Consider the following 18,489-nt stretch of genomic DNA (forward strand, 5'->3'; position numbering starts at 1 on the left):
ACGAATCCTGCTCGAGCAATGCTGTCAATTCTTCGTCTTGAAATTTTTTTGGCTGTCCAGCTCGCTCTTGGTCTGCGAAGCCGAAATCACCACTTCTAAACCGTGCAAACCACTTCTGACACGTTCGCTCAGCTAGAGCATGGTCACCATACACTTCCACCAAAATACGATGACTTTCAGTCGCACTTTTCTGCATGTTAAAGTAATGCAGCAGGACACCCCGCAAAAACACTTTATCAGGCACAAATTGCGCCATGTTCACTTAACTACAAACTGGTGTTGTTGACGCTTTAATCCACTGCCCTATACTACGAACGATACGCGATGACAGGGGTTTGCAACACATGTGTGGATACACGGAACTGTGGGACGCTCCGTTCGTTGCGCCATCTCTTGTCCACCCGCACGAATTAATTCCTAGACCAAATATATATATATATATATATATATATATATATATATATATATATATATATATATATATATATATATATATATATTAAAATTCTCAACCTTTGTCGATCCACTGCTGGATGAAGGTCCACTGCTCTCTCCAATTCTTTTTCACATGTATTTATTTTCAGCAGTTCGTTTCCACATTACTCCACATTGCTTCTTAATTTCGTCACTCGATATTGTATTACAACGTTTTCTGGATCGTTTTCGTTTCCTTAGGATCCAGTCAAGGATTGGTTTTGTCCACCTATCGTCAGTTCTTCTTGCAATGTGACCAGCTCCCTGACACTTGAGTTCTTTTTTTTTTTATTTTCGCGATGACATCGGTCACTCCTGTCATCTTCCTGATCCATGTATATCTTTTTTTCTCTCTCTAGACCAGGCGTAGAGTTTAATTTCTATTTTAGATTGGGATCAGCAACATATTTCAAATTATTGTCTTTAATATAAAAATCGATTATAAAGTTTGAATTTGCGGTGGCAGGTACATGGTATGAGCGTGAACTGTGATTCTTCTTTTCTTGCATTATTAAGAGACAACTAGTTTTATTTATTGACCATAATATTCAAATGCTGTAATTAGAACTATATAATATACATTGCTCACTTGTGCACGTGTAAACTTTTCTTTGTTTCGACAAAAGTCTATTCACAAATTTCCACTTGGGCAAGTAGTCTTCGACCTTAAATTGTGAGTTTTTGAAATCTACCATGTATATCCTTCTAATGTTTTAACCAAATATTTAGCACCGTAGTTTCGAGAAACCCTCTCTGATTTTGGATCTCCATTTTGTAGCCCGAGTGTGGGAATGATATAAATACAATTCAGGCAGATATCCAGCCTAACTTTAAGTCACTTTTTGCAGGTGTGACCTAAAATTAAAACTTTGCCTCTTGGTAACAATTCTTTTAGTCAATAGCCGGAACGCCTTTCCCTAGAATTATTTGGCGGAACACAATGACGCAGAACGAAAAGTTCTAGACTATTTCTAATATCGTGCTTTAATAGGATATTAATCTGCTTAAAATATGACAATAATAAACTGAAAAGATACAAATTTGGAGCGAGACAAGTACAGCACAGGAACTGAATTAGGACACCACACTGATTTACTGGAACGCAGAACTGGTGCGTTCCGGCTTATTTTAAGCCCCGAATAGCTAATCTTTTCCTGATCTCTCTACCCAATCCCTCACATTGACCTGAGCCTTAAATGTTGTTAAGGAATTACCTGGAACAACCTATCAGCACAATATCCACATATTCGTTTACCCCAGCTCATTAATAGTGTTTCTTTCAGAAAAAATCTCCAAAAAAGGTATTTTAAAAATAAAGAGGGGTATTATAGAGTTAAACATATGTCTCTTGATATCCTGATTTTCTCAGAAAATGTGCCTTGAGTGTGTGTGTATGGATGGAGAAGCCCCGGCTCACCCTCTGAAAGAAATACTGCTGATCAATAACACAAGGAAATCATAGGAAAACACAAGGAATATTAGGAAATCCAAACAGTAGCCAGAAATATCACATTCATTATTTTGATTTAATAAGTTAATATTTCACTTATCGCTAAATGTAATGATACGGAGACTGGACTTGAACTGTTAATCGAGCTGCCGCCGCCTTCTTCCAAGTGTTGATTCTGAATCAAATTTGTCGATAATCTGAGAAACGTTAATGTCGTAAGACCTTTCTATGCACAACACAGCTAAACTATGAAGTCTTTCCTGACCCATAGTGATATTAACATATTAACAGTTTGGACGAACTTTCGCCGTGTTTTTTTTTCTTTTTTTTCTGTCTTGTAAAAGTCAATAAAACTTTCGTGAACGTTTAATATCTCATCACAGTATTGCAAAACAATTGATGCTTGTTCATGTCGCTTCAAATCTTGAGTTTCATCCATGATAACACTATATATACCTGAAGTCTTCACACGATCAATTATTTTTTCCCAGCATACTCACACATTAAATACAGAAATTGATTTTGGTATTCGGGACTAACACTATTCTAACCAACTAAATTGCCTATACTATTCAGATCGAAACCAGCGGCCATTTTTATTGAGGTACGTTTTCAATTGCAGTTGAAAGGGACCTAAACAGACTGCCAGAAATGTCTTTGCCTTTTCACAACCTTTGACTGTATCACGATCTGTCAAAACGAAAAAAGCAATAAAGTGAGGTGTGAACCAATTCAGATCACAAGCATCGAAAGTTAGTGACAATTACCCAGCTAGTAGTAGAAAGGCAGTGTCAGGGCTTAAAGTGAGCCGGAACGCGCAGCACTGCGTTCCGACAAATCAGACTGCTCTCGGAATTTAGTTCGTGTGCAAATCCTGTCACTTTACAAACTTTGTGCATTAATTTTTAATTAATATGATTTATGAAGCCAGATCAGGAACATGAATCAGCGATTATTTACTTTCTTTGTTGATTGTGTTCTGGCAAATCACTGTGGATAAGCATTCTGGCTAGGCGGCTATTCACTGAAGCCACTTGAAGCCCTAGGTAATGTGCCCAGGGTAACGAGCAGCATTTCAAAGGTGTAGTATGGCCACGAACGCTGTTCCAACTGACCATCCTGACTGAGTGACTGAGGTTTTACCTGGTACCTTTTGTCAGGCCAGGATCGCTGTCTTTTCACTTCCTTGCCCCTCCCTGATCTTGGCCTGGTTAGTCGTCTAAACACCTTAATAGAGCGAAACAAAAACATAAAATTAAGCAAAACGGTGTTGTATTCGCTTCAGCTCAGTTCATAGATACCACTGGATGACTATCCTAACAAACTTTACAAATTTGAGAAGGCAGTTCCCCCCACCTTGCCCCACTAACTAACGCTTATGCATGAATGCTCACTTGAATTGGTTTCCAGGCTGTTTCTGAGTGAATATTTTCTTCAAAATAATATTAAAAATTATAGAAAAATTTTTCGAGACATTCGAGCCGAGTCGAGATTTTTACAAGCAGTGTCGACTCGACTCGTGTCTCGAGTGGAATTTTCGAGTCGAGAAATACGTTTGTCTCGACTCATCTCCAATTTTACAAAGTGTGTCTCGAGTCGAGTTGAGTTGAGATTGGAGACTTGTCTCGACTCGAGCGCATCCCTACGGCTTCATTTGGTTGAGAATAGAAATGGAAAAATGTGTAAAATTAACATTATGAGTATCAAAATGTTATCATTCCAATATCAATATTCTTCTGCGAAACACTTTTACCGTCTTTTACAATATCACTTTTCTCTGAGTAATTAAGTTCATTACGCAACACTTGGTCATGCACTGGAAAACCCTATCCAAAGATTAACCGTTTCGAAACATTTGTTTTGGGACAGAAATCATCCATCAAATGATTTTTTTTTTTACAAAAATGTACAAAAAAGTAACTAATACTTACAATCAAAATTTATGATTATATACAAAAAATATCGGTAAATAATACAGTGTTTTCCTTCTTAATGACGTAAATGGCGTTTTTTTTATTATTGTCTTCTTGTTTCTTTTCTTTACGTGTATCCTAACTATATTTTGATTCTTTTTTTTATATATACGATATCTTAAAGTTGCATTTTTGTTCTTTGTTTTCAGGCAACAGCCTTCTTTTTTCTTTCTTTCTTTCTTTCTTTTTAATTCAAAGTTGTTGAGAGGTTTCATCCATGCAAACATGTTTTACAATTCTCTCTGTCTTTTTTTCTTCTTCTTCTTCTTCTTTTATTTTTCCCTCCAAATGTCTAGTTAAAAATCCCACCGCCAGGTTCACCTTGAAGTGGTTGTTGTCAGTATTATGCGCGGGGGGAAAGGAGGGAGAGACGAAGAGTAACATAAGAAGAAGAAGAAGAAGAAATAAAAGATACAACAAGATAATGTCATATGTGATAAATCCCGGAAATCTATTGGTTTATACTTTGCGAATCGTAATCGCCGATTGGCTGGTTGGTTTTTTCATCAGAAGATAAAGAAGAAGACGTGCGTAATGAAAAAATAATACTTAAGAAAAAATAACGTGTTGGGCGCTTTGGTTACTATGGAAAAATACATATCTGTGTGATTTTTTTTTTGTCAGAGTGCGGGGAGCGGAGGGTATATCCCATACAACTACATTTAAAAATACGTGACTCACTATCATGGTTTAGAATAAAAATTTTAAAAAACAAAAGTGCTCCCGGGATTGCAACCTGAGCCAGGGACGCAAGCGGGTTGCAGGGAACTTGATTGGAGGTTTATATAGGCCGGTGGTGGGACCCGTGAGAGGATTTGTTCATCAGAAATACTACAAGGGACGGTGGTTTGGTTTTAGTTGGGACTTCGGGAGTGTATAGTAGTAGTTGGTACCAGTCCCTATTGGTGCGTGCTCTCAGTATTAGCTTCTTTTCCCGTAAATCCTTCACCATGAACCAAAGGCATAATCTGTGTTTCTTAGTTGCAGTCTTTGCTCTCTGTTTCAATGTTGCTTTCACGGAAGACCCAGAATTTGGTGAGTAATTAATGCTAATTGTTTTTAATTGAAATATTATTGTGCCCAAAATGTTGACTATTGATATATTACGTTGTCAAATTTCAAAGATTTTTGTCTCTGAATGCGTATTTTGAAGTTTTAAGATTCTGGCATTAATTCAAAGTAACATGTCAGTAATTGTACTACGTAGCGATTTATGGGAAACAGCCAGCATTGCCGACACCAGCATTCAAACTGATATATCCCAATTTGATAACTATTAACTATGGGTTATGCTGATTAGTCTACTCTCTTCGATCGCTGATATTTCTGGACTATTACTTCAACAAGTTTCCAATTACCTGACAACGTAAGACCAACCTATTATATAGTTTTGTAGCTAATATATACATCGTTAGTATATATTCTCGTATCAGTAACAAACAGCAATCATCATATACACTTTAAGTTACCCCTTGGTGACCAAGTTGATAACGCGGGTGCGTCCTATAAGTGTAGCCGTGGTTCGATCCCTAGTTGGAGCAAATGCCTCGGATACAGGCCGGTAGCCAGCCCTAAAATTTACGGGGGCGGCTGAAGTTAGGGGGGCCCGATTAAACCATATTATAGTTCATCATCATATTATAGTTGATTTGTAAGCCTACCATAAGATTTTGAGGGGACCAGCAAAAATTTAGGGGGGCCCGGCCCCCTAGACCCCCCTGGATACGGACCTGCTCAGATATAAGCTCCAAGTAATTGTTAAACAGTGAGTTCTGCCTCATTTAGCCTTGGTGCTGAAAACTAAAATCAATTCTTTAATTAAATTCTTGTACAACTTAGAACTTTCTTGCAATTCGACTCTGCGGTCAACTCCAGTGTTGAACGTGTTAACGACGAGGCCTAAGTTCGAATTTGAGCTTCGATTTTAGGTCGATCTATGCCAGCTTCTGAGTCAATAGGTTTGCATCGGTGTCCTGTCGAAGGCTAATGTACCTTACTGTAAAGGATCCCTTGGTAAAGTGGGAAATAGTTATTATTAGTGAATACATAAAAATTGTAATTCCCATCTAAGTATTCGGCTTTTTCTAGCACAATATCTTGAACACTCAGATGTCAGAAAATGTATTGGGCTGCAAACAAACTTTATAGCCTATGGAACCTGGAGGTTCAATGCCACGTTCACATAAGCTCTCCATTGACTTCTGATTTGATGTAATTGGATATGGTTTCTGCTTTGTATTTTTATTTCTACGAGATCTACAGTATCTTTATATTGTCCTCCCATCAGTGCTTAGGTCTTCCTAATGGTTGTTTCCCGATTGAATTCACAGTTAAAACTTTGAAAGAGTTCCTAGTTTCTTCCATTCTGACTACATGACCGCCCACCTGAGCCTTCTAGATTTGATGACCCTAACAATGTTGGGTAAACCGTATAAATAATGTAGTTCCTCGTTATGAAGTTTCCGCCATTCCCCATTCTCATTCTTCTTTGGTTCGAATATTCGTCTCAGGACCTTTTCTCAAATACATTCAGGCTGCGTTGCTACCCCAGAGTAAGCGATGAGATAATTTTAATTATTTTTGGCTTTGTTTCTGTCTGCGCAGTTTAAATGATTTCCTATTGTTGAGCTCGGGCTTCTATAACTTAAAAACTTTGGAAATATACATAACTAGCATAAATTACGCGTTTCGCAGCGTTAAAATAAGAAAAATTAGTAATATGTTCGGTTAGTCAGTCGTTTCTTCTTACTGTTACTGAAGCGCTTTCAAATTGATAGAAAGAAAGAAAATTTAAATTGATAGAAACAAAGAAGATTTAAATTGATAGAAACAAAGACAATTTTAATTGATAGAAACAAAAAAAATTTAAATCGATAGAAACAAAGAAAATATAATGAAAAATCAGAAAATAATAAGTAATCTACATAAATAAAAGTTAAATATTAATATTGTGGGCTGAATTTGAATTTAAGTGGCATCGGAAATGTCATTGTTCATCTCAGCGACACCAACAACTGTGGATATGCCACTAATATCGGTCATTTGCGATCATTTTCATATCTCCTCCTCCTCCTCTCCAAGTTGCGGGGCTGAATTTAGATTTAAACAGCATCGAAAGTGTCACAATTTACCTCAGCTACCCCGAAAACTATGAACTGCACACTAATATCGATCATTTTTATGTATTTCCCCCACCCCTAAGTTGCACCGTCAAAGTGAAATGATAGAAAGACTCCCAGGCACGAACTTCATCTATGTTGAAATTTGATCGGCATCGGTCAATTGGTTCAAGAGTTATTAAATCGGAAATTCAGTCACCTTCATTTTTTAATTTATTTTTATATATCTCCTCTACATTGCTCCATCAAAGTGAAATGATACAAAACATTCCTGGCGCTAACCAAACCTACTACGTTGAAAATTTTATCGAGATCGGTCGGGTGGTTTAAGAGTTGTTAAGTCATAAACACAGTGACTTTCATTCTTATATATAACCAGGGGTGCCCACAAAGGGGGGCTATGACACAAACTGCGTCATTGAAATATTTGGGGGGGGTTAAAAATCTATATAAATATGTTTGAGAGGGTGTAAAAATTAATCGAAAAGTTTTTTTTCATGGAAGAACACCTACGGATAAACAATTGGGGGGGGCGTCATGGACATAAGGAGGGTGGGCACCACTGATATAGCATATAGATTAGAGACGTAAAAAGATGCCAGGATAAAAAAAAATATGACATATCAGAAATCCCAGTCTTAATTATTACTAAACTGCTGATTTTGTCATAGTTATATATTTTCTTGTTTCAAATGTGATATCGATATATTTTTATATATTAAAAAAGGAAATCAGTGAACGCTATGATGGTAAATACAGTTAACATAGATAGTGCATAATGGAAATGTGCTCTCCAGGTGATTAGCAGCTGAATTAATGGAGTTTCATGCTCCATATAATGCATGTTTGGGAAGTAAATGCATATTTCTACCCTTACTGCATATAAGAGCATCATTTATATAAAGTATTACATTTGCCACTTTTATTAACTTCATTTACAATTCCGTTCTGTGAAGGAAGAACTTTGAGTCGATATATAGTCAATTGACCTGCTCAAGAGGTTAAAATTCTTTATCAATTGAAATATCTACGTGAAATTTCCAGAGTTGAACAGGGTAAAAGGTGGGATGAATCACAATAAGTTGAGACTAAACCTCACTTGATAGCTATCATCTCAAATGTAGTAACAAGATATCTTAGTCAATCAATGGAGTTAGTTCGCAATTTTTTTTTTTTTTTTTTTTTTTTTTTGTCGTGTGGGCATTCTATTTGAGATCTTAGTGCCAAAAGAGATGTCTCCCAAGATATTGCTTCTCAAGCAGGGCATTGGGGCTGAAAAATTATATCAATAGACTAAAAGTATATTCTGTAAAGTTTCTGTTTAACAAGTACAAGGAAAGATGCTGGTTCAGTAGTAGAGCCTTTACCTCTAGTCTGTGGAGGCCCTGATTCAATCCTTGGCAAGTAAGTTTGTGGTAATCAACATCATGTTCGGGGGGTTTTCTCGATGTACTTCTGTTTCCTCCCACAATATCATTCCACCGATTCTCCCATAATCATTCATTTGCCTTAATCATCATCTCCCTTAGTCTAAATAGAATAATCGTGGGACGTTCAACTGAAAGATTTCACTTCATTTCACTTAAGAAATATAGCACATATCCAAGGGCGAGATGTGTACCCCATCCTACATCCTGAGAGTAGAAACATTCACATTTCTCTGAAGTCAAAGGTCAAACAATTTTGAAGATTAAAAGTCATAAATGTTTGACACAATCTACTAAACTTTTAGACGCGTAAAAGTCAATACCGCGAATTTTAGATATGTACACTCATGTCCAAAATTATTGCCGCATGTCTATAAATATGTTGTTCTAGGAATGTAATTTGATAACGAATTCGCTCGGTATTTCTTATAATGTTAATATGTGTATAATCGGCAAAGACATGTATGTGGAAAATTTCATGTCAAAAGAGCAGTAAATAAGAATAATAAACGAAAATAAAACTTTCTTGTTCATTTAGCAACATTTTGTTTTACTCATTGTAATTTTCGTATTTATAATTCTTTTCCTATGAAATTTACCACAAATATACATTTCCCGACTATATACACAGTATCAGTGTTAAAAGTACCCTACAAAATCATTACCAAATTATATTCTTACAAGAAGGCAGTTATAGATATGCGACAATCATTTTGGACATGATTGTACCAATGGGCCAAGGTACTTCTATCAAATTTTAGGGAGGTGTTCTCTAGGAGCACTTATACCTTAAAATTTGGAAGGGGGTGCGTCTGCCTTTAGGGCATCAGATATACTAGCGATTAATACAATTGAAAGAATGGTGCTTAGAACCAGTCCTTTAGTCCCACAATTTTCACGGAGTATACGGCGTTTTGTGAACATTTACTGTATGATTGGCATAGAAAACATACATGTCAATAGAGAAAACATTTTTTTCTTAATTAACAATGCAAAACTTATATTTTTAAAATTACATTAAAATATGAAGACTTTGATACCGTTTCATAGTCTAAAAACATTTTATATGATAGTTGTTGATAAATTAGTCCATTAGTAACATAAATAGGTGTAGATAGGCAAGAGGGGCCAACCCATTGCGAGAAGGAAAACCGCGCTTGATGTAGCAGAAGGATTTAGGAATATTATTTTTAAAAAGTGAAATGAAATCTTATTCCCACGGTCATGCCTACTAGCTAAAGAAGACGGTGATGATGAGAAATGAATAAAATAGTGGAATGAGGAAAGTAGTTGGAAACGGGAGAACTCCGACAAAAGTCACGCACACGATGTTTGTTCATCACAAAGCTTACTTGGCGCGAGCTGGGATCGAACCAAGGACCCCACACACCAGAAGTGAACGCTCTACCATTGAGCCACCGCGTTCCCAAGAAAATTATTGTGACAAGTAGAATGGAAATACTATTACCACAATTAAATACAGCTTACTTAGTGATATTAACACTTGGAAGCAAGACGAACTTGGACAGAGACAGAATCCACGAAATCTCTCCATTTTGCCTTCTCTCTGTCTGTGTCTTTTGCGATCGCAGAATACTCACAAACAAACAGATTTATTTTCTTTTGATCGATGCACTTCAACAGCAGCTAAAAAGAGGATAGATGGAAAGTGATATATTTACTTCAGTACTGGAATCAGGGCCCGATTAAATGAATATAAACGAGACACCATCCTGAGTGAAGCAGTGGCGGATCCAGGGGGTGATCGGGGCAATGCCCCCCCCCCAGAAGATGAAACTTTTTTATTTTATATATAAATAAAACCCATCCCAGAGTTTCGAACTCTTAAAAGTAGCTCTAAGTAGCAGTATTAAAACCCACCTTCCCCCCAGAAGTCCGTCCTGGATCCGCCCCTGGAGTGAAGTATTTCCTGGGTTTTCCTCATTCACCCCTGGCAAGTGCCGCGATGGTACCTAACATGCCAGCTCCCAAACTGCTTCCGTCCATCTCCATTTCTGTTTTCGTTTCCCACTTCCCTAAGTAATGTACTTGCCTAGGAATGTCATCCCTCACATGTGAAAGGGTTAAGGCTATAGATACAGGTAATGCCCACAGATATGTAGAAAAAAAATAAATAAATAAAGCCACTTCAATCGCTCATAATAAGAGTCGGGTAAATCTGTATCTGCAGCGAGCAGACGAGACAAGTGTAATGGGAAGTTTTCCAGTCACTGATCCAGAATTAGCATATTAGCTTCCGTGTTTGTCCTATGTAGGTGTGAGAGCAGACAAGAAGTATTTGTATTTGTATTCTTGGAAAGAGGAAGTAGACAGGCCTTCTGGAAGGAGTTTCCTCCTCGTCCGGAAATTCCATCCTGACCTTGAGTAAGACTCACCTACTGCCCTTCAGAATGATCAAAGTAATTCAATCTTACAGAACAGGTTCTAAAAATTGCATTTCCTTATAACAGAAACACGACTAGAAGGCAGAATATTCTAGTGTTTTTTTTTTTTTTTTTTGGTAGTTTTTATTCAACATTTTAGCTTATTACTTCACAAACACGAAAGAAAAGAAAAAAGAAAAACAAACAAGACATTGAATAGTTACTTATCAAGATCAAGCTAGGGCTAATATGTCTTCTAAGATAGTAATATTAGTAGGCCTGTCCGTTATTCCACAGAATAACTTTTAAACAGAAACGAGTTTTTAAATTCTGCATATTGCGTTAGAAAGATAAAGGGATTATTTCGACCGAGTCCCTTAATGGATTCAACCCATTAACATCACGGGCAACGGTCTCTATCCATATCTCGTTTAAAATCCAAAATATTTCCTATCCTAGGGGCCGCGGTGGCTCAGTGGTAGAGAGTCCAACCTTGGTGCATGGGATCCTTGGTTCGATCCCAGCTCGCCCCAAGTGAACCTTGTAGTGAATAAATACCGTGTGCGTGAGTTACTCGTGGTTCTCCCGTTTCCTCCCATTTTGTTCATTCCACAATTTATTTCATTTTTCATTATCACCGTCTCCTTTATCCTAGCCGGCATAACAGTGAGACGTAAAACTCCATTTCATGTTTCCATTTCCTAGCCTCTATGCAACCTGCACAGTAGCAAAAGATTGTTGGTTGTCTATGATATAAGGATAAGTAACATTTCTTATTGCAATTATCTCGATCGACTGCGTTAATGGAGACAATCTGTTAACATCTGAACGAGGTAACGGTGACTTAAACATGGTTGTCCATATCCTATATCTCATACATGAAATGCTGACAGCTTCAACTACAAGCATAGATACTTCATTCATAAAAAAAGAATTTCGTGCGATCCTCCTATATTGCGCTTACAAAAGTTTATTATTGCTTAGCAAGACATACGTACAATTATAAAAACATTAGTTGGTAGATATTTATAAGTTTTATCTCTTACTAGCAGAATGCCGTTCTTCGCACGGGGAGAATACGTTTCGTTTTGGACATAAAGGGCACTAAAACTGCCACCAATCAACTTAGGTACCCGAAAAACTATGAATTCTACACTAATATCGATCATTTTCAATTATTTTTACGTGTCATCATATTCGCTTAGGAATACTAATGGGTGTTAAACTTGGATTTAAATGTCACCGGAAGTGTCACTGTGTATCTCAGCGAACACCAAAAACTATGGATTCGACACTAATATCGGTAATTTTCAATCATTTTTATATATCCCCTCTCCCTCTTTCCTAAGTTAAACCGTCAAAGTGGAATAATAGAAACTATTCGAAATCCTAACTTCACCTATAATGAAAATTTGATATATATATCGATTAGGCATAATTTCAAGTTATACTCTCGTTAACCATGACATGTATTGTCCTCTTCCTAATGTATGGAAAGGCTTGATTAAAAAAGAAAAACGTTTAACGTCCCACGATTATGCATCGTGGATAAGAGAGGCGATGATGATAAGAACGCAACCTGAAAGTATTTAACAATTGGAACCGAAGAGGAACGGGAATGGGGAATGGTGGAAATTTTATAACGAGCAATGTATAATTTATACCGTTCACCAAACACTGTTAGAGTCATCAAGCCTAGAAGACAGCTGGCAAGGTCATGTAGCCAGAATGGAGGAAAGTAGGAATGGTTTCAAAGTTTTAACTGGAAATCCAATCGGAAAACGACCATTAGGAAGACCTACGCGCAGATAGGAGGATAATATTAAGATGAATCTCGCAAAAATAGGAATACAAAATAGAAACTAAGGACAAAAGTGAAAGGAGAACTTTTCTGAACGAGACATTGAATCTCCGAGGTTCATAAGCCATAAAGTTAGTTATGATAAGAGTGGAATAACAAAAGCGGTCCGAAGAAATGTTATAACCCATGCACACGATGTTTTTCCACCACAAACTCACTTTCTGAGAACTGGTATCAAACCACGGACCCCAACACAACGAAAGTGACCACTCTAGCATTGAACCGTCGTGGTATTGATGGGAGTTTGTTTTAATATCAGTTTTCACCTTCATGGCTAGCGTGTTGTTCAGCTTATCATTGATGGCCACGAACAACATGAACTGTTTGTTAGCGCAATAAAAATTATTTTTTCTTAGATTTTCGCAGAAATTGTACTAGTTGTCTAATATATTACAATAATTAGTACGGTATATTAAGTAAATTTCCATGTTTTAGATTCAAGCGGAAAACTAATTTTACCGGCGTGACTTTCCTCACGAGCTACCTCCGTTTAGTGATGACGCTACGTTTAGTTTCTTGAGGAACGAAGGCAGCTATTATTTTGGTAAATCCAAAATAAAAGTTGATCTGAATCACACCACAAAATGTCTGGGGGCAGCCGGGGGAGCAGACGATGACTCTGGGGGATGGTACCCGCCCCCCGTTGCCCATGTCCTGCCACATTGATTCCACCAATTCTTTCATCATTATTCCCATGTTATATTCACCCATCTCCATTAGTCTAATGGACATAAACGTGAGACGTTACACTAAAAGATTTATATTGTTTTTTGCACATGCTAACTGTAAATTGTAAATGCTTTCCTAAACCTACTTTAGCTAAATCATAAGAAGTACGGTGATAGACGGAAACTTTGGGCTTAATCAGGGACGTACGCAGGAATTTATTTCGGGAGGGGTCTAAAGCGTTACGGGGGGTCCAAATACAATTTGAGGCTAAATTATATGAACATTTCTAAAATTGACCCTAAAAGTAAACTACATTTACAAAAAAAAAGTCGGGATTTTGGAGGGGGTTCGTACCCCCAGGACCCACCCCCTGCGTATGCCCCTGGACTTAATCTTAGTAAAAGTTGCATTTTAATTATGCAATGGCAATCCTTGTGCAGAATATAGTATTACGAAAAACGTTGTAAACAAGTGCTAAAATATTTTAAATACAATATTTATATGTTAAGAATTGTACCGTTTGACCAGTGGAGTCAAAGCTCCACCTATTGATCTGATTGAGAATGGTCGTTATCCTTGGTTCTTAGGCCTTGACCTTCGGAAGAGGAGTTGAAGGCCTTGCGGTTACATTTCTCCCAACAGTTAATTTATTTCTCAGAAATAAAGAGAAAAAGAAAGAAACCACAAGGAAACTTGCGTTGAAGATGCTGAGAGCTATTTAAATCTTAGGCATACTAAAGATATGTTTTAATTGTTAAAGAAAGACAGAGATAGGTTCTTCTAGCACGCGGCTTGTATCTAATTCATTGATAGTTCTATGACGACATCTAAAAATCCCTCTCAACACCAAGGCTGTTCGAGACGTAGATCTACTGCTTAATGTTTAATCTGAAACAAACCACTGAGAAAGGAGTCCGAAAGCAAGTATAGTAACAAAACTACAACGATAATCTACGCACTTTGAAGAAGGTTTTTTTACTAAAGAAATAGCACCAATTTCACTTGTACATCACGTGAGGAAGTTTGGTTTATGTGCTAGTGATATTTTCGCAATTAATATTGAAACTGAAAATGTTGTAGTAGTTTCTATAACTTCCAGTTTTACTTTTAGAAAAAATGAAATGAAAAATGTCAGTTTAACATCGCACTATTATACACTTTAGACTAAGGTAGACGGATGACTAAGGCAACTGAATGATGATGGAAGATTCGTTGAAATGAGAATGTGGGAGGAAACGAGAATATCCACGGACATGATATTGTCCACCACAAACTTACTTGCCGGGATTCAAAGCAGAGACCTCATACACCAGACGTAAGCGTTCCACCACTGAACCACCGTGCCGCTGTTTTAGTAAAGAGATTAGAGTTTAGATGAAAATATATATTCATAACAGTGAGAGGGGAAGCAATGGGGCGAGCGCCCTCCAGAGGTTAACTCTGGCCTCCGACTTCTCCGCCCAGAGATGATGTATTAAAGCCTGTGACAAACGTCTTGGCATTTCAGCTAAACGAATAAAACGCAAGCTCTGAAGCGTTGTTGCCGAGTGCTAAGGGGTGTGGCTATGGATAAGCAGACGATCAGGTGGCAGAGGATAGACGTGGATGTGTACAAAATAAACTTGGCAATACCGCTGGACTCTCATTTGCTAGCAACATTTAACCTTTTGGTTACCAAACAACTACATATAATTAGTTCTAGGTAAGGCCGATTGTACACTCCTGGTTATAGGAAAAATAAGCCAAACATAAAGGGAATTACTAAGAATCTAGGTTTATCTTTTAGGCTTAGTTTTTTTACAGTCTATTTATGTTTGTATGACAAAAAAAAAAAAAAAAAAGCCCAAAAGATGAACCTAGATTCTTAGTAATTTTCTTTATGTTTGGCTTATTTTTGCTGGATTTCTGTCCCAAACAAGGGTGGACAGAACGCATTAGTGAACGCATAATGGAATTTTGTTTCCTGTACGTGTAGATAAAAAATACGCACCATACACGTACATGAAAATACGGTAATCTGAAGTCGCAAATTTAATGTATGATTTATATTTTTAATCTAGAACTATATATAGAAGCAGAGACAAAATCACAATTATATATAGATTACAATGATTAACAACGTGTTTCACGCGATTTGTTTCTCGTTTCACTTGGCGTGGGTTCAATTCCCGGCGTAAGCTCATGCGGTGCGAATCCCGTTCTGAGCTGTGGGTTTACTTATCATATAGCCTTGCTGCTGAAAAAATGCTAAACTCAGCTAAATGACTAAAAATCACTTCTCGCTACGTTTTTGCTATATGTAGATCATATAACTAGGGTGTTGGACTTAACTAGGAAATACTGGATTATTTTCCATTTATTAATGTGCAAGTTCTTATCTGGTTTAAATATCTTCTAGAATCCATACTTGTAAAACAGTATCTAATATTGTCACTTCAAAATATTTTTATTTCATTGTGCAATAAACAAAAACATTTCTTTTGTGCAAAAAAAAAAAACTGATAACCTGATTTTTCTCTGGCCACTACTTGTGGAACATTTATTTCTTTGATAGTTGAATCTAATTTTTGTGTGTAAATAAATTTCTTAGGAACAATATGGATTGTTATCATCTCTGTCAAGTAGGTTTCGTTACCTGTATTTCAGGGCGGAGTAATGCCTTACAAAGTGGGCAAATGCCATTTTTTAATGAACAATTTATAAGTTGGAGCATTTTTGAATTTGCTCGCTCCCACTGAAGCGACGCCTCGTTCAATGGCCCTTTTCTGAAAGTCCGTAGTAATTTACGTATCCTGTTTCTTGCTCCAACTTGGTAAGCCTATTAGCGACTCACTGACAAATATTCGAAGTTAACTGCATCTTGATGAAAATCCGCCCGGTACTAAGAGTGTTATTGAGAGACATTCGGTCTCCAAAAGGTTGAAGGAAAAGATTGTGCCTATTCTTACAACGCAAAATCGCTTTAGAAAACACTTCTCTATCCGGCTTCGATTCCCACCAAGAGTTCATGTGATTCGGATCCCACGCCAAACTGTAGTCAACGTCTCATATAGCCTCACTGCTGAACGAGACGCTGAACTGGCATCTAACTAGCTAATTAACTTAAAAAAAAACACTTGTCGATATGTTATAGTTTTTTGCTTTATGTAGATAAATGTTGAGACCGGAAGTTGCAGTGAATTTCTATCTGTTGTGGCTTTAGCATAGAGTTACGGGTAAAGGTTACAAGCATTCTTGGAACAGTTAATCAATTACAGGAAATCACATCTCGCTGTCTGTTATAGTTTTTTGCTCTAGAATGCTCAACTTTAAAACCGGAAATGGTTGATTTGTATTCCTTCCCATTTAAATATTACTTTCATTAACAAATTCGAGTCCTAAGTTTTGACCCAGTATATCCTAGTCAAAATTAAACCAGTAAGCACACGGTCTACTTACGGTAAGCCTAAGTTTACTTTCCTTTAATTTACCTTAACTGCCTTCACATTAGAGATTATCTCTGTGTATGATTGTGCTAAGTGTACGATGGGGAATCACAAACGAATGTTACAAGGCCGGTATTTTCGGAAGTTTCATCTGTTATAGAAGAATGAGGAGTGTGCAGATAATTTTTAATACATGGAGTTGAGATCTGTGTAAGAGTTTAAGTCATTCATCAACTACGGCACTAGTTGTAGGTGAACACAAATAGATTCGTATGGAAAGCTAGTGTCGCGAAGAAGTCCGCTCACGAATTCGATTTCTGTGGGCGAAACATGTAACCGCGGCTGAAATTCACCAGCAGCTGGTAGAGAAAAAGCGCGCCCGCATCCAGCCCAGATCACCATGCTGTTGAAAGAGTTTCGTAGGAACACCATCGAACAGCGATTTTCACATGTTCCCGCATTTGCAGGAGCACCTCGGAGGCAAACGCTTCGCTTCAGACGAAAAGGTGAAACACTTCGTAATAACGTGGCTGAACACAGAAACACAGAAGCACAAAGGGAATTTTCTAGCTCATCCCACGATGCGACAAGTGCCTCGACCAATATGAAGACCATGTCGAAAAATAATCTAATGCACGTACTATCTTTTAACTGTATTGCTTGTATGAAATAATAGATTCTATAAACTTTTGACTACAGGCTCAGTAACCTTACCTTCTGATCACCCCTCGCAAATTTTAAATAATGCTTCAAGTCCTGATAATCTTGAAATATAAACTTGAATACCCTTAGAACAAACATAAGAATAAAAGCTACGCAAAAACACGTGCGCATTAAAATTACCCTCAAAGATTCTCTCTTTGTTAGGAGTTGCGAAGTGTAAATTCTAACAAGGCAAGGTACCTCGGTGTAACACGCCGATTGTGATAAGATTGCACAGACATAGAGAACATCGAGAAAGAAGCGACACGTATTATATATATATATATATATATATATATATATATATATATATATATATATATATATATATCGGCCAAAAAGCGCATTGAAAGGATCAAATAGGGGCATAAAAATGAGATCAAAATGAGATTGTGTGGAATATAGCGAGAACGAGAAGAGATATCGGTAAAGGTTAAATGTACGAAATACTACCCACTGCTAACGCAAGGCAATGATGTAGAACGCACCCATGAGAAGAGAGCAGAACATCCGGAATCACGTGTACAACATTGTCACAATGTGTTACGGAAATGAGCGAATAGGGTGATAAGGAACAGAAAGAAAGAAGAAACGAAAACAGGAAATACGTCTTTTTGCTTTGGCTGCACACATCACCCATATGCGAAAGAGACGCAGATTTATCTCAATGCACAAAGATAGGATAACACGCAGGAAGGATGCAAACGCCGTTCGTATAGACAACCAGTGAGACAGTACTACGCAGTGGGTTGCATATATCGTGTAATAGAAACAACGATGAGATGGATGTTGGAAACGAAAATGTGTGTAGGCAGTAGTAACACAAAAGCAAAAATGTTACTATCACTGTTATATTGTTGTAGTGATGTAATGTTGATACTCATGCATGGTAATCATATTACTGTTGCGGTTTATGTTACATATGTGGACCACGTGCTGTTACAGTCTACTGTGCTATGCATTTTTGTTCCCATTACACGATATATGCAACCCACTGCGCAGTAC

General features: G+C 37.3%; 1 protein-coding gene across 2 annotated transcripts in view; it reads left to right on the top strand.

Annotated features, from left to right (window-relative positions):
• LOC145693647 (protein takeout-like) overlaps positions 1 to 18,489 on the top strand; it is a 100,087-nt gene that overhangs the window by 34,610 nt on the left and 46,988 nt on the right. Inside the window, exon 1 of one of the 2 annotated variants that reach the window (XM_081769850.1) lies at positions 4,579 to 4,932. The exons of the other annotated variant lie outside the window; for it this stretch is intronic. Within the exon in view, the coding sequence (XP_081625976.1) occupies positions 4,848 to 4,932 (85 nt within the window). The 5' untranslated portion in view covers positions 4,579 to 4,847. Of the gene's footprint in view, positions 1 to 4,578; positions 4,933 to 18,489 lie in introns of those variants that run through there. 2 annotated transcript variants of the gene reach the window in all.

This window comes from Thermobia domestica, chromosome 8 (genome assembly GCF_964235325.1).
Source record: "Thermobia domestica chromosome 8, izTheDome1.hap1.1, whole genome shotgun sequence".
NCBI classification, from domain to species: domain Eukaryota; kingdom Metazoa; phylum Arthropoda; class Insecta; order Zygentoma; family Lepismatidae; genus Thermobia; species Thermobia domestica.